General features: G+C 33.4%; 3 protein-coding genes across 4 annotated transcripts; 2 read left to right on the top strand and 1 right to left on the bottom strand.

Annotated features, from left to right (window-relative positions):
• The first annotated feature begins 1642 nt into the window (after positions 1-1642).
• On the top strand, positions 1643-5681 carry LOC126873035 (endochitinase). 2 transcript variants are annotated; one of them, XM_050633503.1, is made up of 10 exons: positions 1643-2376; positions 2629-2700; positions 2821-3162; positions 3395-3617; positions 3675-3798; positions 4028-4225; positions 4297-4378; positions 4439-4650; positions 4821-5081; positions 5215-5681. In XM_050633503.1, exons 2-10 carry the CDS (start codon positions 2637-2639, stop codon positions 5338-5340), a joined length of 1632 nt encoding a protein of 543 aa, XP_050489460.1. In that variant the 5' UTR covers positions 1643-2376; positions 2629-2636; the 3' UTR covers positions 5341-5681. The 2 variants fall into 2 exon arrangements, with proteins under 2 accessions (XP_050489460.1, XP_050489451.1); XM_050633494.1 differs by having other exon boundaries at positions 1643-2466.
• Positions 5682-6309: 628 nt separating this feature from the next.
• LOC126873031 (dihydrolipoyllysine-residue acetyltransferase component of pyruvate dehydrogenase complex, mitochondrial-like) lies at positions 6310-10372 on the top strand. The gene is made up of 11 exons (XM_050633437.1): positions 6310-6507; positions 6823-7004; positions 7106-7302; positions 7367-7541; positions 7618-7796; positions 7881-8032; positions 8106-8254; positions 8347-8523; positions 8605-8789; positions 8853-8953; positions 9063-10372. The coding sequence occupies exons 1-11, from the start codon at positions 6381-6383 to the stop codon at positions 9230-9232; spliced, it is 1794 nt and encodes a 597-aa protein (XP_050489394.1). The 5' UTR covers positions 6310-6380; the 3' UTR covers positions 9233-10372.
• Positions 10341-14254, bottom strand: LOC126873052 (serine/threonine-protein kinase PAK 1). The gene has a single exon (XM_050633511.1). It carries the CDS (start codon positions 13850-13852, stop codon positions 12341-12343), a length of 1512 nt encoding a protein of 503 aa, XP_050489468.1. The 5' UTR covers positions 13853-14254; the 3' UTR covers positions 10341-12340.
• Positions 14255-21873: the final 7619 nt, after the last annotated feature.

Below are 21873 nucleotides of genomic sequence, written 5' to 3'. Positions count from 1 at the left end.
TCGATCGATTCGATATCGCCGAGAATGCCGATGTGCAAGATAATAGATTTTTCATACATAAATTTTTTATGCTCGCGATGCACAACGAAACGCAATAGACTGATAGCACGGCGGATCGACTGTCTAACTCGCAAATAGTTACGTCGCATCGCTGCGTACTTCTAAAGTAGGAAGAACCTCGAAAACGTGCACGACTAACGAGGAATACGTATGAAAAGGGAACTAGCCGTTCTTCTTCGATCCATTCCTTGAATACTAATTCGAAATCATGCGCTTGAATGAAAGCATTCCGTTTAAGGACGAATTTGCAAATTTCAACCTCTCTTTCCTTTGAAAGCTAAATCCGTCTTGGCTGCATTGTACGAAAGTTTCAGAACGAGAACAGATGGAGAAAGAAACGTTACTTCAAAACTTTTATCAAAGTTACAAAGAAGCCGAAAGTATTCGACCAAAAGAGGGAAAAATCCTGCGATTCCCGAATTTCTTCGAACAAGACCTTCGTAATATAAGTTATCGACAAACTGATTAAACCGTTCCAAGAGGGAGATAGTAAAAAGATAAGCGGCAGATCGTTAATAGTACGAATTATCGTGTCGGTTAAAACGTACATCTATTCTGGGTATGGGTATGGATTCGCGGCGTTTGTATTCGCAGTGCAACCCGCGGAATAATAGCCGAAGGATAATCCGATGCAGCCGGCATTTTAATTCGCGTAACGAAAAAGCCGCGGTCTTGCCTCGCTATCTTTTTCTATTTTCGCAGCCCAGGACCATTATGTAGCTCTTTTACTCAGCGCAGAACTCGTCCAAAGCCAAGGACCATTTTCGATCCCTCTTCATCTTCGTTCCTCGTTCATCTCGCTACTTTCCTACTTTTCTTTTCCCAATCGATATTCGATCGATATTCGCGCTCCATCGAAGCGAGGCAACGATCTGAAACGATTCGATCGTGAATAAACAATATCGTGATATAAACAATCCTGCCGAAATAATGTCGAAGAATCTTTTTATCGAGCGGTGAGAGTTAGAGAAACGCGTTAGCAAAGAAGACGTTATCCGTTCTCTTGCCTCTTTCGATTCTCATTCGCTTTCCTTTCCCGCTATTTTTTTACTCTTTCGTTTTGAATGTTTTTTACGTCTACCGCGATTTCTATGAAAATAATTCCGAAAGCGTTAATTGCGTTGAAAGGTAAACGTTCTCTCGACGCTGTCCCTAATCGAGATTTTATCGAAATTTTCCATCGAACTGCCTTTACAATAGGAATTTCTTTATCATTGTTTACGTTTAATAGAATAGAACGTATCTTCGATACCGCTTTGTCTCAAGTTTTATACGAATAATCGTCCCGTATGTTGCAATTTTCTCGGTGCAGACCTGCAAAATGCAATAGGACGAACTACGATTTTTTACGAGCACCGTCTCGCAGCTTGATTTTGCGACGATTTTTGTCGACGAGAAACGCGTAAAAAATATACCTGACTTTTATCGTCCGGACCATTCTATGCGTGGGTCGCCTCGATTTTGGCTTCTCGCGTTTGAACTCCCGTTAAAAAGGTGCTTGAACTTTTAATGTTCTATGCCACTTCTTTCGCTGGACACAAACTCGTTTTCGTCTCGATGCGAGCAGAGGTCTGGCTCGATTCGGTATAATTGCAAAAAATTGCCTCGACGATTTGAACGTTCTTCCAAACAAAATGGCTTTTTCTCTCGAGATCTAAATATCCGTTAATTGCTTGTCTATCGAAATTATTTATCTGTATTAAGATCATCGATTCTTTTTCGGTTCTAACCGCCATCTCCTTTCTGGGGCAACTTTTCTAGGTTTTGAAAACATAAATGTCTAAGATAAGGTCAAAAGTAATTGCGTTGGTAAAAGTTAAGTAGAAATTGATGAAAAAAATATATAACAAAGAAACGTGGAAGAAAAAAGGGAGGAGAAAACTGTACATGGTATCGCAGGAGTATTAAACCAACGGAAAGGGAACGAATCGAATTTAGCAAACAAGACGCGACCCATTCAATTTCAAAATGAAATTCCTTCCGCCAAGACAAAAGAGAGGTCCAAGATGAAGATTAAGATCGACGAAACGGGCTCGAGTGGATCGCGACGTGGTCATTTGTTCGACGCTCGTGCGACAACAAGAATAACATGAGACTGTTCGGGAAAAAATTCACGGAGTTATCGCGGTATTTACTTTACTGAAAACCGGTCGGCTTGGATCGTTTTCTGTTTGAAGAACGACTACGTTCGATAAAACGATCGCTCTGGCCGCGGTAGATCGCTCGTCTTCCAGAGACGCCTCGACACTCGACTAAAACAGACGTTGATACTGCCAAGCGTCGATTGGCATGTCGGAATTACTTCGGACGTGAACTGTAATTACCAGATATCGATTGAATCATCAAACGTGAATAACGTGTTGCTAAAAAAAAAAGTTCGATTTAACCTGCGTTATTTGCAGCATAGTAAGCGAAACATCGAAACCTCTTAAACGATACCGATCGTTTCCAACAAAGTATCGGCTAATTCGGAAAATTTATTCTCGACGAATTTATTATCCGAAATATCGTTAGAAACTTTTGGGCTGACGTAATGAAATAAGATTAACTACGTTTAATTGTTTACAGGTACGAAAATGTCATCGGGAAATAATTTTCTAACGCTTTCCTTGTTACTCGTGGTTCTCGTTTACACGACAGGTAAACACGCTATTTGTTTCGAATAACAAATCGATAATGACAATTGATAATACTGAAAACAAATTTCTAACGTTCGACCACTTAAACGGGACGTGAAATAGATAACACTATTTGGAAAAGTTTCAGCAAATCAGCCTGCCAGAATAACGTGTTACTTCAGTAACTGGGCCATTTATCGACCGGATGTCGGTAGTTACGGAGTAGATGATATTCCGGGTGATCTCTGCACCCATATCATTTATTCGTTTATCGGTGTGAGCAATGTCACTTGGGAGATACTTATCTTGGATCCAGAACTGGATCAATATAAAGGCAATTTCTTGGCCTTCAACAACCTTAAATCCAAGTATCCTCATCTGAAAACCTCCGTGGCTGTTGGTGGTTGGGGAGAGGGTGGCAGAAAGTACAGTGCCCTGGTCAGCGTGAAGGAAAGACGCGACAGCTTCATCAAGAGCGTAGTTGGTAAGTAAACTTGCAAATACTCACTTTTTATTTTAACGTGCTGATTAATTCTTTGTCTTTTTCGTCATATATTTCTAATACAGACTAAGTTGCGTGAAAATAAAAGCCGATGTTCTATACACTTACGTAAACGATAATTAATATCAGCTTTTTGGTACAAAAATATAAATACGAAAGTTCGATTTCGTTTAATGGAAAATGTACCTCCTATATCACTGCTATTTTTCGCCAGAATTTATGCATAAATACGGTTTCGATGGTTTCGATCTCGATTGGGAATACCCTGGCGCCTCTGACAGAGGTGGCAGATTTTCCGACAAGGACAAGTTCTTCTACTTTGTCGAAGAATTAAGACGTGCTTTTGACAAGGAAAACAAGGGATGGGAGCTCACGATGGCGGTACCAATGGCAAAATTCCGCCTAGACGAAGGTTATCACGTGCCAGAATTATGCAAGTAAGTGAATTAATGAGATGTATATCGTCGTGGTAAATAAGGAAAATATTTCCATAGAAATATGGACGCCATCCATGTAATGTCTTACGATCTTCGTGGTAATTGGGCTGGATTTGCTGATGTACACAGTCCACTTTATCGTCGTCCACACGATCAATGGGCATACGAGAAATTAAATGTGGTAAGAACTTGGCAAAATGTGGGCGTATCTTTACTCTCGAAATTTACACCTAACTTTATATCTTTGATAACATATGTAAATTTGTTTCTGATTTATCACGTAAATTTGTTTAAAATTTATTTGTGAAATTAAAAAAAGAAATCTTACTTGAAAACTAAATTTAGTGTAAATATATGCCGTACAAGATGATAGCATAATTTGTTTATAAGATTCCACTTTTTCTTCTTAGCACGATGGCCTTCTGCTTTGGGAAGAAAAAGGCTGTCCCGCTAAGAAACTGGTTGTCGGCATTCCGTTATACGGACGTACGTTCACCCTCAGTCAAAGTAACAACAATTACGAGCCAGGCACTTACATTAACAAAGAGGCTGGAGGTGGTAAACCTGGAAAATACACACAAGCTAAGGGATTCCTTTCTTATTACGAAGTACGATCAATCAAATATTACGTTTCTTCTAACTTTACGCTTCGAAACTAATCGAAAATATCTATCCGAAGATCTGTACCAATTTACAAGCTCCAGGCAGTAACTGGACTCAAAAATTTGACGATATTGGCAAAGTTCCGTACATGTATCAAGGTATGCATATACGTAAGTAAATAATTTTGATAATCCTTATCGTCAAACTAATAATCACAGGTACACAATGGGTTGGTTATGAAAACGTGGAGAGCGTGAAATACAAGATCGATTTCATCAAGGAATCTCGATACGCTGGTGCCATGGTTTGGGCCATCGACATGGACGACTTTCAAGGACTTTGCGGTGACCGCAACCCTCTGATGAATGTCATTAGTCAAGGTTTAGAAGGATATATCGTGCCAGATAAAGATTTTCATACCACCCCTACGGTAAAGAATTTTATTTTATTCTATTGAAATTGTAGACAAGATTGTCTAATTTAACAGATTAATATAATAATATATCTTTGCAAATGATTAAAACAATATCGGAATATGAAATTATCTTTTAAAAATAATACATCGTAGCTTGCTGGTTATAGTTATTGTTTGCTTTTTAGCCTGACTGGGCAAAGCCACCAAGTACCACGTCGTCGGATAATATTCAAACTACTCAAAGTACCCAAATTACTCAATCTGCACGACCGCCTACAACTCACAAACCTACAGAAAGACCTACTCAGAAGCCAGAGGTAACTTCTTCCACTACGGAAGAAACGAATAAATCCGAATCCACGCAACAGCCGATAGACAATGACGAAGCTCATAAAATCAATTGCGAAACCGATAACAAATTCGTTCCATCTAAAGAATGTCACTCTGTAAGTAAATAAAAACTTGTATAAGAATTTATTGATCTTGTCGTCTAGTAAATTATAAACAATTTTATCGTTTTAATAATCTCTATACATGATTTACGTACATACGTACATATGTATATATTTCTTATTACAGTACTATGAGTGTGTTCACGGAATACCACTGAAGTTCACGTGTCCCAACAAGTTAATTTGGAACGGGAGGAATAATATTTGCGATTGGCCTCAAAATGCTGATCGAGAAGAGTGTAGAATTCAATAAAATCCTAACACTCCTTAAACTGGTCGAAAAAAAGGACTGACAAATTCCATCGTGATATTTCAATGTGGACCAAATAATCACCTCATCTTGCTAACGAATATGTGATACGCAACAAGTTGCGACTATTATCTTATTCGTTCATTTATCATAATCATATGTTGTAAGACTTGCCTAATGATGAAAATTCAATAAACATCATACCATTTATAACAGAACTTTTATAATCCAATACAGCATTTATTTACTCCATTATATATCTTTTTACTTTAAAACTATAAACTATAATTATCTTTAATCATATAATTTACGGTAATAAATAATTTGTTGTTTCAGAAACATAATTATAAATAGCTTAAGACGCCCTACATGTTCCTAATAACTTAAAAGTTAAAAGGTTTTCTAGAAATAAAAGTTAACAACTATTTGGGATACTCAACGCATTATTTATATACTTATAAAATAAAGAATTTTACAAATAATATCTTTTTTATTTATGTCTTCGATCTTTATCCTGTATAAAGATTATTTAATTTCAGCTTTATATATATACCGTTTAAACAAATTTCATATTGAAACAAGATATGCATAAGATTTTACAATGTATTAATGGATTAATATAATTTAATGATGGATTATTCAACCTACTGGATATTCATAATTAGCTCTATTAATTTTATTAAGTAGTGCAATTATATAAGCGACCACGTGTACAATGCCATATCTTTTACGTTACTCGCGTTATAATCCAGTAAGCGCGAGATTTAAATTAAAACATATAATATTTGTGTACTAGGTGAAAAAGATATAAAATCGTTCTGTAAAAAAAAATCAGATAGAGGATACATACTTATAGTTACTTAGTAAAAGGTGAAAGTGGATATATCATTGAGAAACATTAAGTGGTTAACGTCCCCCTCCAATGAATTCTTTGATAGACAGATTCTCATTGTGAAGGTCGAAAGTTGCCTGTATAAAGCAATCTCCGTGTGTGTATATACGCGTACTTAGACAACTCTTAGATTAATTGCTTCGTATCAAATATGGCGCAAATGATGATACCTAGAATTGCACTTTTATCTATTAAGAATAGTAATCGGCTAATACCTCGAATATTTGTGCCGCTAAAATATCAACGATTATGTTTCCATACAAGTTGGGTTCTCGATGGTATGCAATTTATTCAGAAATACTTTATTAACGCTCTTATTCGTGATGAAATTGAGGTTAACCTGCGGTCATATATCTCGAATAATATTTATTTCAAATAACACTAATTACTACCATGCAAATCATAATATTGAGGATATTAAACGAAATCATTTCTCCTATTTTTTATTAACTTCAACGTGTAATCATGTATTCGTTATATTATTTAGATTGATTATGCAATCAACTATCATAGTAATTTAAAAGCCATGTTGGTTTTTTGTGCTGTTCAGTATATAATTTTCTACAGTATCGCAATTTTTAATTAATTTTTAGTCACAGGAAGGGAAGTCTTAATGCCTTCCCTGTCACCTACTATGGAAAGTGGTACTATTGTCAAATGGCTCAAAAAGGAAGGTGACAAAATTGAACCAGGGGATGCACTCGCTGATATTCAAACTGATAAGGCAGTCGTTACTATGGAAGTTGACGATGAGAGTGTTCTTGCAAAAATAATTGTAGGTTTCATGTACCCAAGTTTCGGTTTAATTAATTCTATATATTTATATTTCATTCAGAAATTCTTTATAAGAATGAACTTAATATAATATTTTATTAGGTGCAAGAAGGAACCAAAGATATCAAAGTAGGAACATTAATAGCACTTACAGTTGATGTAGACGAAGATTGGAAATCCGTGGAAATGCCAGATAGTATTTCAACTACACCTGCAGCTCCATCACCAACACCTTCTGCGCCAGCAGCAGCAACAGCAGCACCTACTGCAAGCACATCAGCTCCACCACCTCCTGGCCAGTACGTATTCATCAAAGTGATTAATAATGCATATCATAAAAATTTGTTTAATTATTATTTCTAGAACAAATGTCAGTATGCCAGCACTATCGCCAACTATGACTACAGGTACAATTGTAAAGTGGCTTAAAAAGGAAGGAGATGAGATAGAACCAGGAGATGCACTGGCAGAGATTCAAACAGACAAAGCTGTTATGACTTTTGAAATCGAGGATGAAGGCGTATTTGCAAAAATCCTTGTACATAATTTTTATTATAGATTCAGTCGTGTTTTATTTAAAATTGGAAATATCTTTCTAAAGATTCGCCTATTAGGTTCCTGAAGGAAGTCAAGTGGCAGTAGGACAATTAATTGCCATTATGGTAGAAAAGGGAATGGATTGGAAAAATGTTGTTATCCCGACAACTACAAAACCATCTGCAGCTACTGCACCATCTGCAGAAGCTGCTCCAGCTTCAGCGACTGCAGATAAAACACCTGTACCAAGTGGACAGTATGTATAAAAATGTTCCTATGATCGATGGTGCAAAAATATTTGCGCACGATAGTGCTGTCTGTTATTATATTCCTTTTTTAGAGTTTATGGTTTAGCAGTAAAGCGATTGTTGGAGGAATATGGATTAAGTGCACAATCGGTCAAAGGTACTGGACGAACTAATCGATTACTAAAAAGTGATGTTTTAGCGTATATTCAAGCAAATAATTTAAAAAAAGTTGCACCAAAAACAGGTATGCAAAAGCTAACAACGAAAATATTAAAGTACAATATGCATTAATATGTATGTTTTACATATTCAAATAGCAGCTGCACCTAAACTTGAAAAAGGCAGAAAAGAACCAGGCGATGTACCTTCAAAAGCACATGTACCTAGTGGCCGTCCTTCCACGTATGAAGATATCCCAGTTTCTAATATACGTGGTGTTATTGCTAAGAGACTCGGAGAATCAAAAGTAATTATAAGTTGTTTTATAGATTCACGCAACAAAATTTCGTATTTATATTACATAAGTAACATAATAATACAGTCTTAACAATTTTGTAGAGTAATATTCCACATTCTTATGCTTTCGTCGATATTAAGATTGATAAACTAAATGAAATACGTAGCGAACTAAAGGCTGACGGTATTAAAGTCTCGATAAACGATTTCGTTACGAAAGCAACCGCACACGCACTAATCGAATGCCCATTTATTAATACGTTGTATCAAAACGATCAAGTTAGTATACGATTTGACACAATGGTTGAAATTTATTACGTAAATAATTATCAAAGAACAAGGTATTTCATCTTTTAACAGATAATTCGTATGCCAAGGGTGGATATTTCTGTCGCTGTTGCTACAGAAACAGGTCTTATTACACCAATTATTTTTGATACTTCAGCTAAAAGTGTAGTAGATATTTCGCAAAATATTAAAGAACTAGCCGAGAAAGCTAGAAACGGTCGATTAAAACCCGAAGAATTCCAAGGAGGAACATTCACGTAAATAAATGAATTTATATAAAATATAAAACTGCAAATTTTATATTTCCAATATTTTTTTAGAATATCCAATTTGGGAATGTTTGGTATTAAACAATTCAGTGCAATCATAAATCCTCCTCAAACAGCAATACTTGCAGTTGGAAGTGGTCGTGAGGAACTAGGTAAAAGTATTAAAGAAATTTATATTTTTATTATTTTAGAATATGTATCGTATGTATTTTATATCCGAATGCAGGAAAAATGCAGGAAATATAACGTATCATTTTACAGATGTCGCGCTACAAAAAATAACAAAAATGTCAACAACTTTATCGTATGATAGGCGTGCAATTGATGAAGACCAAGCAGCCGACTTTTTGGCTGTTTTAAAAGCTATGTTAGAAGATCCAAGTTTTCTCGTCGCTGGAAAATTACGAGCGCTAAGATACGCACAAAACTGACCTTTAATTAAACATTAATTCTGAAGAATTTATTGAAAAAATGGGCGTATCGAAGAGTTTAGGTTTCGATGTAAATTTTAGTTCTATCTACAATATGAATTAGAAATATTGGTTTAAAAATAGATCTGAAATATTTATAATTTAATTTGGGAAGTTGTAAACACAGAGAATTATATCTAAAATCATTTACAGTAGATTCAAGTAATAGATCAGTGTCATCAATATTAAATGTCATTATATCAAATGAATTCATATATGATAATTTTGTTTATTATATGAATTCATTTTTCTACTGCTGTATTCTACATTTCTTTCAAATTTTATAATTAATGAAAATCCGTGTTAAAAAATCTTATGCAATGTATCTACAAAAGATATGTTATCCCTTTTATGGCAAAACCATGAATTATTAAATTTTCACTTTTTTATTAAAGAAATGGGTTGAGTATCTTCTTATTCTCAGCCATATAAATTAAAAAAATGATTGTTATAACAAACACAGTATAATAACGTATGATTATACTCGTATTAACTTTATTCATTATCCTCAGCAGTATCAAGTAATAATTTTACATTCAATTGTAAATTTCTATAATCTATCGAATTGTACATTCATGATTATGGCATAAGACGGATAATATATGATTAATATAAAAAATTATAGGATGGTGTAAAAAATTAGAAAAAGATAAAAAATTGATATATAGATAGAAAATGAGAGATCCTTCCATCTCAAAACTAGTAAATAATATAAATTCTTATGAATTTATTTAAATTAATTACAAATATAATATCTCGGATACACGTAATTTACTTCTGCATAAGTAAATAAATAACTTCTATATGTATATTTATTCTAATAAAATAAGGGCCACACTGCTGTTACTTCTTTCATATAAAATATTAAATATACATATTTATTCTGAGTAATAAAAATTACATTATTTTATGTATATTAATATGTAAAAATTTATATAAATATAATGTAAATATATTTATGCGTATAATGAATTTTATTTCAATATTAAGAATATTATGTATAATTGAGAACTTCAGTGTGGTCTAAGGAATTCTTGGGGACAGTAGTATGTACAAAATTATAACTATGTCTTGTAAATAAACCATTTATTGTTAAAACGATGTGATGTTTCCTTATATATATATTTAAAAATAATACATAGATATGGAATATTCAAAAACAATTAAAAATTTTGCAAATATTTTGTGCAATCATCAGTTATCTTATTATTCTTTTTATGCTGCATTATCACTGATAAAAGTATTTGTAAGGCAATTGGCATAGAACCATATGTATTGATTTGATAAGGCACAAATGTTAGGACTGTGTCTAGATTAATTAATTTTACATTAATGCTTTTGTAACAAATTTTTTAATTTATCATGTTAATATAAACATGGTTAAGCATAAAATTTATTTTACATTTGATTTGATTGATCATTTTACATACTAAATAATTGACTTAGTGAACGTACATGTTGAATTCTTACATATGATTTTATATCAGTGTTTATTATTCAGCTGAAGTCATATTAAATTATATTTAAATTGAACATGCAATACTTAATTACACAAAAGGTAAAGAATAATATGACAATATTAAATATAGAAATACAATACAACAGGACTCAGTTTTTGTTATCACAGTAGTGATATTACTGCTCAGATCTTAAACTAAGTAATTATGGACGATATTTGATTGTAGTATAGTTACAAATATTTTTCATGAAAGATATTCTGAAAATATTATATACACAATTCATAGTATTCATATGATAGAACAGCACTTTCTAAAATTTGGCATCTGCTTTGAACAGCATTAGATTTTAAACTATAAGTAGAAAATTTTTTTAAACGTTGCACATTATTAAATTTGGTGAAACCTTATAAAACTAGTTGAAACTTGTAAAAGTTTTAAAAAATACATTTTAAAATGTGTGTACGTCACATTATTTAAAATACTTGGTTATTAATACACGTGCTTGCAACACTGAATCACAAGGTATAACTTTTCATTACTGCGATACAAATTTTTTTCAAAAATGTGGACTATAAAATTTTTAATACAAAGGCAGTCTTTCTTGTGTAATTAGATAATGATTAATCAATTATAAAAAATAATATTTGCTACAATACCCACTTTGTATGTGAATTGTTTGATTAAAAATGTATGGCATAACTTGATTTATTAAATTTTAAACAATGGAGGAATGCAATCCAGAAAATATAAACGGTAAATATAATAAACGAAATGTATGATGTACATTTGAAACATCAATTGCTAAAATTATTAAATTAAGATTATAAATTAAATTTGTACTATAACTAAATAATTATTATCTATAGTATTTTGACAACTGTCAAGTATAAAATAAATTGTTATACCCTTGACAGATACTGTGTCCACATACCTAGCGATTTCAGTCCTTGAACAAACTAAGTACAATATTTTATATAATAAAAGTATTACACAAATCATATTTTACTATATAAAAAATGTAAACAATTGTAAAATGGATTCTTAAGCTGATACAAAACATGAAATATATTTTTAGCACAATGACGTTGACTTGTATTCTTTCTGCACCTACTGTGTTTTAAAATTAATGGCAGATTGCACCTTTTTTTTTTTATAAGAAAAAAGAAAATATAAAAAAGACATTGAGCTTCTACGATAGGTATTGCACATGAAATGATCATTAATAATTTACATTAATGATAACTTTTTCAATGACTGAAGCAATAAAAATTAACCTATCACATATATTGTGTTATAAAAGTTACTACAATAAATGAATAACTACTTTTTAAAAATTAAATTTTAAATCTTCTAGTAATTTTTTCATACCTATAACTTATACTATTTCTATTACAAATTTGGTAACATTGATATAAATATGGTAGGTGGTCATATATAAAATACATAAAATCACTGCACTACATGTATCTAAATTATGTGCAGTATATAGGATGCTTTTGCATTGTATAGATAATATAAATGCAATGCTACACATATATTCAAGAAACTAAATACATGTATTTGAAAATAAAAATGAATGTTTGATTTCTACTTAAAAAAGAAAAGTTATTTAGTGGAACACTTTATGAAGAATTCTTTGCGCTGTTCTTATTAAGGGTATCAGACTTGTTAATTCTGCGCAATTTTCTAAAAATGGATGAGACAATAATTCATCAGCAGTTGCCCTTTCATCGACTTCAACTGCCAAACATCTCTCTAAGAAGTTTTGAAATGTCGGACTTAGAGTATCCCATCTGGGAATAGAAGGTTTACCAATGGCAGCAATTAAGTATAAAGCTCTTAAAGGTGTTTCTTTCATATAAGGTGGTTCACCTTCTATCATTTCAATAGCCATAATACCTAAAGACCAAATATCTACTTTTTTACCATATTGTTTTCTGGTCACTACTTCTGGTGCCATCCAGTATGGAGTACCAACCATAGTTTGACGTTTTTCGTCACCATCGATATTAGCACAAAAACCAAAATCTGTAACTTTCACAGCACCGTTCATACCAAGAAGTACATTATCTGATTTGATATCTCTATGAATAATTCCTCTTGTATGTAAAAAACTAATTGCGTTTAGAACTTCTCTACAAACTGCTGCAATTTGTGCTTCTTTCATTATAGTTTCAGTAACAACATCTGTAAGTGGCCCACCTTCTAATAATTCCATAATAACCCAGAGATGTTCATTTAAAAGGTATGCATCCAAGAAATTAACCAGATTTGGATGTTGAAATTCTTTGAGAACTTTAATTTCAGTCAATATAAGCTCTTTTTTAGGCTGCTTTGATAAATCTATGTCTTTTATAGCAACTTTTTGATCAGTTTGTACATCGCTAGCTATGAATACAGTACCTGAAGCACCAGCTCCCACTTCTTTAGTTTTTTCAAAGCGAAGATTTGGATCTCCATCGTGGCAGATAGCTCGAAGTTCTTCAAAAATCTCTTCATCATTAAGCTTTACTGTTGAACATTCTGTCTTCCTTCGCAAAATGGGACTCTCTTCTGCTTTATTTTGTTCACTTTCATTCTCAGGCAACTGATCATCTTCAATTTGATATGTATTTAAATCTTCAAGAATCTCAGTAAGAGTTTTCTCAATTCTATCAGGATATGTTCGTGGTGTGGGTTTTGGAATCTTATTCACTTTTGGTGGAAGTTCGGGTAACCTTTGCACTTGACTATCCGTAGAACTTGCAGAGCTCGATCCATCAGAATCTTCAGAGTGACGTTTCTTCGATAAAATTTTATCAATTTCTTGAGACTCTTCCTCGATCAAATCTTCCGTAACAAAAGGTTTAAATACTTTTTCCTCTGGCTTTCGTTTCATAGAATAATTATAATATTTAATAGCTTGTAAAGCTGCAGCAGGGTTCTCATCCTGTTCTGATTTTGATATTTGCGTATTCAACAGACGAATCCAAGATTCGGGAAGACCTTCCAATTGTCCAGTCTCGGCATTTTTACTCACATGAAATTTATGAGAAACGTTAGTAGGTAAACCAATCTCAGCGACTGTATCAACCGGACCAGTTTTCTTCCTTGAAAATAACTTTGTTATATTAAGACTCATTTTAGCGCGCAGTTTCGCGCACTTAACGCGTTCCCTTCTACGACGTATTGCGACCTTTTTGAAAAAGATAAAAGAAGAAGAAACGGTCACTTTTAAATAGCAATTCTCATCATAATATGACTCGTCTATCTATCGACAAGGCATCAAATACGATTAAAGGCGTGTTTAGTGTGACGTACATACGTCATTCAACGAGTGGCGGTACAATTCGAAGAAGAGACACTTTAAACGAAAACAATTTAAAATTGACAATCTTAGTTTGCTGCGGCTATTTGAGATATTAAATGTCAAATAATTATAGTATACACCTGTACATATAATAATTCTGTATAAATTCAAGCAAATGACTCTTTTTATTCGCATCCCTCGTTACACCTCTATACAGATCTGTGAATATAGAATTACTAGACGATGCATCACTTTAAGAAATGCAATATACATTCAGGAGGGAAATTTAAATTAAATGAACAAACGTTTATAGGTGTATAGGTATGTGTATATACATACATATACAAAATGTTTGTAAAGTGAAACAAGAATATTTAAATACGTTTGAAATTTCAACTTTAATCTGTTACTAAAATTAATTAACTCAATGATAAAATCTTACTCTGTACAGAGTGTCCCATGCAGCCGGAACAAGTTGTAGTGTTAAAATGGTAGAAAATAGAAAAAAAATTTCGTTAGATAAAATTAAATGGTTTCAAGTGATACATTATTTAGTGCACTTGTCTTCTTCGAAAGTGGCGGCATTTATAAATTTCAAGGTCACCTTTATTTTCTTTAACGGAACTATACATGTTTTATAAATCATTCGATGCATTGTTTAATTCTCTACAAAAAAGTATCAAAATATTATTAAATAAGTGCATTTTAAATGAAATACAAATTTCATTGGTTAATTTAAGGAATACATCTTCAATTTGTTGGTATAAAGTAGATGACTATCTTGTTTTCAAGTTCAATAATTTACAAATTATCAAAGAAGTATTAGCATTGCAAATATGTTGGTTTGACCTACTGTCTATTGAAGTATATAATTATTTAAATATATATATATAAGATAAATAGTTACACAAGTTGTCCTATGTAAATGTTCCGCTTACTTGTATTACTATTTATCATATATATATATTTATTTATTTATTTAAATAGTTATATACTTCAATAGACAGCAGGTCAAATAAACATGTTTGCAATGCTAATATTTCTTTGATAATTTGTAAATTATTGAACTTGAAAACAAGATAGTCATCTACTTTACACCAATAAATTAAAGATGTATTCCTTAAATTAACCAATGAAATTTGAATTTCGTTTAAAATGCACTTATTTAATAATATTTTAATAATTAAAATTATTATCCAAATGAAAAATTGTTGATCAAGAGCACAATGCTCTTGTAAAGTGTCCCTCAATGAAACACATGTACATATTTCGATCTCATGCTTTCAACGAAACTTAAAGAGAATCCACAAGAATCAACAAAATCTGCTAACTTTTTGAAGCAATTCTTATTCACGATAAAGAAACGGAACAGACAAGATCAATGAACGTTTAACGTAAATATGAATCTGATTGTAAGATTATTGTTACTATCGCTATTATTAATTTTTTTCCGTAAACTTGATCCATTGTTCAATCTAATCTCGTTAATAATGGCTTCCTTACAAATACATCAACGACGACTTAATTAGAAAACGCGTCGTAATCAAAGTACGTGGAATCGTCGAACAGCTACTGTGGTGATGGTGAATTCTCAGTATGGAGAAGCTGGATTTCTCAGTATGACAGATTCATTAAACATTCTATGCAATTGTTATAACTTATTAAAGGATTGACCATATGCCAAGTCATCGGATAAATCGAGCAGAATCTAATCTCATGAACTACTAACCATGAAATGTAACTTGTACTTCATAATTGTTGGGGTTGACTGATAGAAGAACGAGTGGATGAATTTGTAATAGAAAAATATATTGAAATAAATAAAGGTATAAGTATAAGTTTATGCTGATCCAGATCCTTACTCTCTTAGTGTTACAATACAATGGAAAAATAGGGAGCACGTTCATATATTTATAGCAAAAAGACATTATTAAAAAAGTTAACCTCATAGCTTTAGCTAAAGGCTACAAGGAACATTTTTTTTTTCTTTCTTTTTATTTAGAAAAATTTTACAATCAATTCTCATTGAGAATTATAAGTAAATTATTATGGCGCGGTACTATGTCGTGTTTAATAAGTGTTCATCGTGTGTTTGATTCTATTTGAATCTAACGTTTAAATCTAAGGGGTAATGTCTTTTTAGTCTGCGGATCTAATCCGTCGTGTCAAGTAATTGAGTAAGTAGTGGATTTTGGTGGTTGTTAACTCTTATGTTATATCTATTACCGAATTTGGATATTTCTTCTTTGACTGTGGGTATCTTGAGGTTGCGATGTATTGTTTCGTTGGTAACATACCAAGGTACATCTATTAAAGATCTTAGAGTTTTCGATTGGAATCGTTGAAGAATTTCTATGTTGGAATTACTCGCTGTTCCCCATAGTTGGATTCCATAGGTCCAAAGGGATTTTAACATGGCCTTATATAGCATTATTTTACTCTGCGCGCTTAAGTCGTCAATGCCAATAAGTCAATCTTAACGTCTGCCAATGATCACCTGTGGACAGGTTTGTTTTAGCAGCGTGTAGGTTATATGACTGGATTTATTTTCATTTATTTTGAAGCGCCATTTGTAGAACCACTTTTCCATAGAATCAAGATCTCGCTGAAGAGTAGAGGAGACTATTATCGGGTCTGAGTGGGATGCTAATAAAGCTGTATCATCAGCAAATGTTGCTGTGGTTATGTTAAAGTTGGTTAATCGGCAGTGTAGACGGTGAACAGCAGAGGTCCGAGGACACTGTTTTGGGTTATGCCAGCTTCTATTGGAAATACTGCGGCTATAGCGTCTAAGTATTTAATCATGAACAGCCTATTAGATATGATTTTAAGATGGAGTAGTAGGTGTGTGGTAGGATTTTCTTTAGTTTGAACAAAAGTCCTTCATGCCACACTTTGTCGAATATTTTTTCTTTTTTAAATCTTGGCTGATTTTATGGGTTAAACGATGAATTTGTTCTATCGTAGAATGTTGCTTCCGAAAATCGAATTGATGATTTGGCATTGTTTTCAAATCCTCTAGGAGTGGAAGGAGTCGTTTCGTTAGCAACTTCTCAAATAGTTTGGACAAAGTAGGAAGAAGACTAATTGGGCGATAAAAGCTAGTTTCGTATATTGGTTTTCCAGGTTTAGGCATAAGAGTAATCAATGATATTTTCCAAGACTTAGGATAGTATTCAAGGCGAATAATCGCATTAAAAGTAGAAGTGATGAGTGCAATCCCTTTTATGGAAAGCTCCTTAATAGATTTGCCACTTATCAGATCATGCCCCGATACTTTTCTGGGATTTAGACGACGGATTAATTCTATGACTTCCAGAGATGAGAAAGGCTCAATAGGAGGAAAAATCTGGAAGGGAGAATGCAGGTATTCAGTTATTTCCGCTGCAATAGTGGAGGAATATGGCTTGAAAACGTTAGTTAAGTGACTTGCAAACAAGTTGGCTTTTTGTATAGGGCTACGCGCCCATCCAGCTTGCGGACAGCGAATTGGAGGGATTATTTTTGGACGAGTGAGTTTCCCGAATGCCTTCCATAGTGAGTAGTTGGAGTCAGCTGTGGGAGACAGATTATCAAGATATTTTTGAAAACAGTCATTTTTATAATTTTTAAGGGTTTTAGTTAGTTTTCTTGTTGCATTATTTAGCTTACGCTTGTCGTCAGGTGTTCTATAACTTTGCCATACTTTTTTAAGTCTACGTTTTTCTACGATTTTTTTTATTATGTGATGGGGGTATTCATGTCTTAAGTCTATTGGTGTTTATGCTTTACAAAAGATTTTTGCCTCTTACTGTGATAAGTCTGCCGGCCCATTGGGTATGTTTAGCGTTATAGTCTCCTCCAGCTATGAATCTATTGCCCAAGTCTCCGAGGAAATTATCGAAGTCTTCTTTGGAAATAGAACGTCTAGGAGGGCAATATACTGCTGATGTAGTGGTTGGATCATGCCAATCTTCTATCGCTACGTTTGTAGCTTGGAGGTAATCCTTCTGGAATGATGGAAGCTCATAGTGTTTTATGCTGGTTTTGATGATAATTCCGGTGCCGCCGTAGGCCTTTCCATTGGGACGTTGGGTATGGTAAAAGTTATAACCATTTATTTTCAGATAATTTTTATCGGTGAAGTGAGTTTCAGATATAAGCATTACGTCAATTTCTTGTTGTTTTAAGAAGAGTTCTAGTTCGTATTTATGCCGAGCTAGACCGTTAGCATTCCAAAGAGTTATGAGTGTTGGTTTTATTTTACGTCGGAGCGTGTTAATTTGTCCACGATGATTGTAAGCAATGATAGCAAGTTATTAATTTGCTCTGTTTGTTTCGCGATTAATTTTTCAAGCCTATTGAAGTTATCCGTGTTTTGTGAACTGGGAACACTATTTTGTGAATGATCACTATAGATTTTCCGTCTGCTTTGATTTCCTTGAACTACCTGTGCATAGGAGGTTGGAGGAGTAGAGTGGCATTTTTGTGGACTGAGTACTTTGGTCGGTTAGGTCCTAAACTCTGGGTTTAGGGTACTTATTTTTATACAATGTCTTGTAGACTGTGCAGTCTTTCTAGTTCGCAGGATGCTCTCCTTGACAGAGGATGCACTTCGCAGGAGTTTCTGAAGATTCAGTGCACTGATCTGTAGAATGAAGACCCGCGCATTTAACGCGGCGGTAATTGTGGTTGCAATATTTCTGCGTGTGGCCGTACCTTTGGCACCTTTTACATTGAACTATCTCTTTTTTATAAAAGGTGGTCCAATTTTTACTACAGAATTCATTAGACGGTTGATATTATAGACTTCTTTGTCGTTCGGCTCTTGCTTTAAATCAACAAAGAATAAGGATAGCGGGTTTTTTGTGATTCTATGCCTTATATTGCTAATGTTGGTTTCTTCGTGGCCATGATTTAAGCGTTCAAACTTCAATTCGTCTAAGTTAGCTGAGTGATGGATGTTGCGTAGTACCACACGAAAAGGTCTTTCTTGTTTCAGTTGATATGTGTGGAAGTTTGGGTTCAGGGTTTTTAGCAACTTTGTTACTTTTTTATAGGAGTCTGGATTAGTCAGCAGAATTTTAACCTGGTCATTTTTAATTTTTAGTTTGTAATCCTCTTTGTTAATATCTTTCTCGATAGACTTTATCATTGTTTGAATGTCGATGACATCATCGATGAAGATTGGTGGAGGAGGAGGAACTTTCTGCGTATGTTGGTTTGTTAATGTTTCAACTACGTTCATAGAATCGTCTGTAGATTCTAATATTTCGAATCTGTTACAAGTGGTAACATGGTTTGTTGACGGTTCGTTCTGATTAGTGTTTACATTTTTTTAACTGTATCTAGCTTACGTTTTTTGTTGTTGATTTACAAGGAACATAATTAGAAATCTATTCGTTAATTCCTTTGTTCCTAGATCTTGTAACCCAAAGCATAATGTATATTCAAGGGTATAATAATATGAGCCTCTCCTTATGTTACGTCTGGTGACTCTCTACCTAAACCAGGCCACACACCGCGGACAAGATGGCAGCCAGGTGTTTGCACATCCTTTTTTTTTTTAATTTTACAATCAATTCTCATTGAGAATTATTAGTAAATTATTCTGGCGTGGCACTATGTCGTGTTTAATAAGTATTTATCGTTACACATCCTTACTGCGTACCCTCAATAGTCTTAAGGACCCTCCATAAATCTCAATTTTCTAGTTAAGGTTAAATCAGAATTTTCTAGTTAAGGTCCTTCAGATCGAACAAACATCTTTTTACTGAATTGTTTTCTAAAGCTTATTGTCCACTACGAATTGACACGACAAAGTTGGTTTTTCTCGCGTATGATGCTTCCCACTAGCAACTTTCTCTCGGGGGTGGTTAGCACCCTTCCTCACCCACCAACCTGGAAAATAACCAATTAACAGCGAAGTCTATTTTCCTCACTTTCCTAACGAAAACTTGTCCTTAACGAATCAGCTCATCTCGTGTCGTAGATAAATCCGAACAACTTAAATCAAAATTAGAAAAATTCTACTGGCTCATTGGCAGACGTTCCAACTTAAGCGCGCAGAATAAAATAATGCTATATAAGGCCATATTAAAATCCGTTTGGACCTATGGAATCCAACTATGGGGAACAGCGAGTAATTCCAACATAGAAATTCTTCAACGATTCCAATCGAAAACTCCCAAGATCCTTAACAGATGCACCTTGGTATGTTACCAACGAAACAGTACATCGCGACCTTAAGATACCAACAGTTTAAAGAAGAAATATCCAAATTCGGTAATAGATATAACATAAGAGTTAACAACCACCAAAAACCGTTAGTTACTCAATTACTTGACACGACGGATCAGATCCGCAGACTAAAAAGACATTACCCTCTAGATTTAAACGTTAGATTCAGCTAGAATCAAACACACGATAAACACTTATTAAACACGACATAGTACCACGCCATAATAATTTACTTATAATTCTCAATGAGAATTGATAGTAAAATTCTTCCAAATAAAAAAAAAAAACATTATCCGTAGCTTCGATCGTAACTTTGTCTGCAGCAACTCGACGGTCGCTCGTATCTAAGGCTTCACTGATTCAAGTTTTCAAATTCTGTTCAAAACGAAATGAGCGAAGATTATTTTTCCTCTTTTTTTACCCTTATATATTCTATGTAAAGACTATTTATAAAGAGAGATTATAACAAGAATTTCTAATATATCAAGCCAGTGTTTTCTATTATTTCGTCACTTTTAATTCGATACTTCCTCCTCAAGTGTCGGACGAGCCTACAATTTGTTGTCAAAAACACTCGAGATCTACTGTGTCTTGTTTGTAAATATGTATACATACGTATTTGGAAACGTTTAATACGTTTCGTATTCTTGCACAATATCTGAAACAGTAAACAGTAATGGACACAGGATTATACGTATATGTACATAGACGTAAATGCGATGAAATGTTTATTTTCGTTGCCAGTTTCATTATCGTGGTATGATGCAGAAGGTATTGATTGCAAAAGTAAAAGATGTAAGAGCATACAATAAGCCACGTCGTGGAGATACTATTATTTTTCACAGCTAATTCCAGAGTTGCGTTGAAACGATATGTCTTTTTAATCTGCAGTTAACCTAATCTCTCGAATCGTTCATGATTTTTAACGGATTTTTGTATTGATTGGAAAGAAACGGTTGCTTTCAGTAGACTAATATCTGAAAATAGAATCTAAAGAATGGATAATAATTGAAGAATGTTCGTCTGATGAAATAAAAGTCCAGATTCGTTCATTTCTAGAATAATTGAGTGGATAATTATAATAAAAAGGCGATAGATATATGGAGGAATTTCTAAACCATTTGAAAATGTGGATTGCAAGTTAGAGGTTACGTTAATCATAAAGTGTAAACTAAACTGGAAACGATAAAGCGGGAATAGTATTAGGAAAGATAATTCTAAAAATTAAACGATATCACCCGATTTACGTGAAATTACCAGATCATCTTAGAGAATATTGTACTTACAAATATCTTCCTCGTGTTTACACTTATTCACTATAATATAAAAGAGTTCCCAGTGTTGTCACGTGCTTGATATGATATATGTTACTTATTACATTTACACGCTATTAATATCAAAAAGAAGACACGAATAAAACTGGAAGATTTCGTCCTGAGTATTTACCAAATTGTCGTTGACATTTTATTGCGACGGTAGTTTCGATTCTCTTATTAATTTTGGAAAAGAAGGTAGCGCATTTATTCATTTCTCTTGCGCAAGAATCGTAAATGTGAGAACATACTTTTGTAATTAAAGCGATAGCGACAAGTCAGAATTATTACTTTAATCCTCATACTGTGTACTAATAGTGA

Source organism: Bombus huntii, chromosome 2, assembly GCF_024542735.1.
Source record: "Bombus huntii isolate Logan2020A chromosome 2, iyBomHunt1.1, whole genome shotgun sequence".
NCBI classification, from domain to species: domain Eukaryota; kingdom Metazoa; phylum Arthropoda; class Insecta; order Hymenoptera; family Apidae; genus Bombus; species Bombus huntii.
This window is presented reverse-complemented; position numbering and strand designations above follow the sequence as displayed.

Bases quoted from the DNA above. Each gene is read 5' to 3' on its own strand.
- LOC126873031 (XM_050633437.1), top strand. From the start codon at position 6,381: ATGGCGCAAATGATGATACCTAGAATTGCACTTTTATCTATTAAGAAT. The intron at 7,542-7,617 runs GTACATAATTTT...TTCGCCTATTAG, and splicing joins GCGTATTTGCAAAAATCCTT to GTTCCTGAAGGAAGTCAAGT. The intron at 7,797-7,880 runs GTATGTATAAAA...TTCCTTTTTTAG, and splicing joins ACACCTGTACCAAGTGGACA to AGTTTATGGTTTAGCAGTAA.
- LOC126873052 (XM_050633511.1), bottom strand. From the start codon at position 13,852: ATGAGTCTTAATATAACAAAGTTATTTTCAAGGAAGAAAACTGGTCCG.
- LOC126873035 (XM_050633503.1), top strand. From the start codon at position 2,637: ATGTCATCGGGAAATAATTTTCTAACGCTTTCCTTGTTACTCGTGGTT. The intron at 2,701-2,820 runs GTAAACACGCTA...TATTTGGAAAAG, and splicing joins GGTTCTCGTTTACACGACAG to TTTCAGCAAATCAGCCTGCC. The intron at 4,379-4,438 runs GTATGCATATAC...TAATAATCACAG, and splicing joins AGTTCCGTACATGTATCAAG to GTACACAATGGGTTGGTTAT.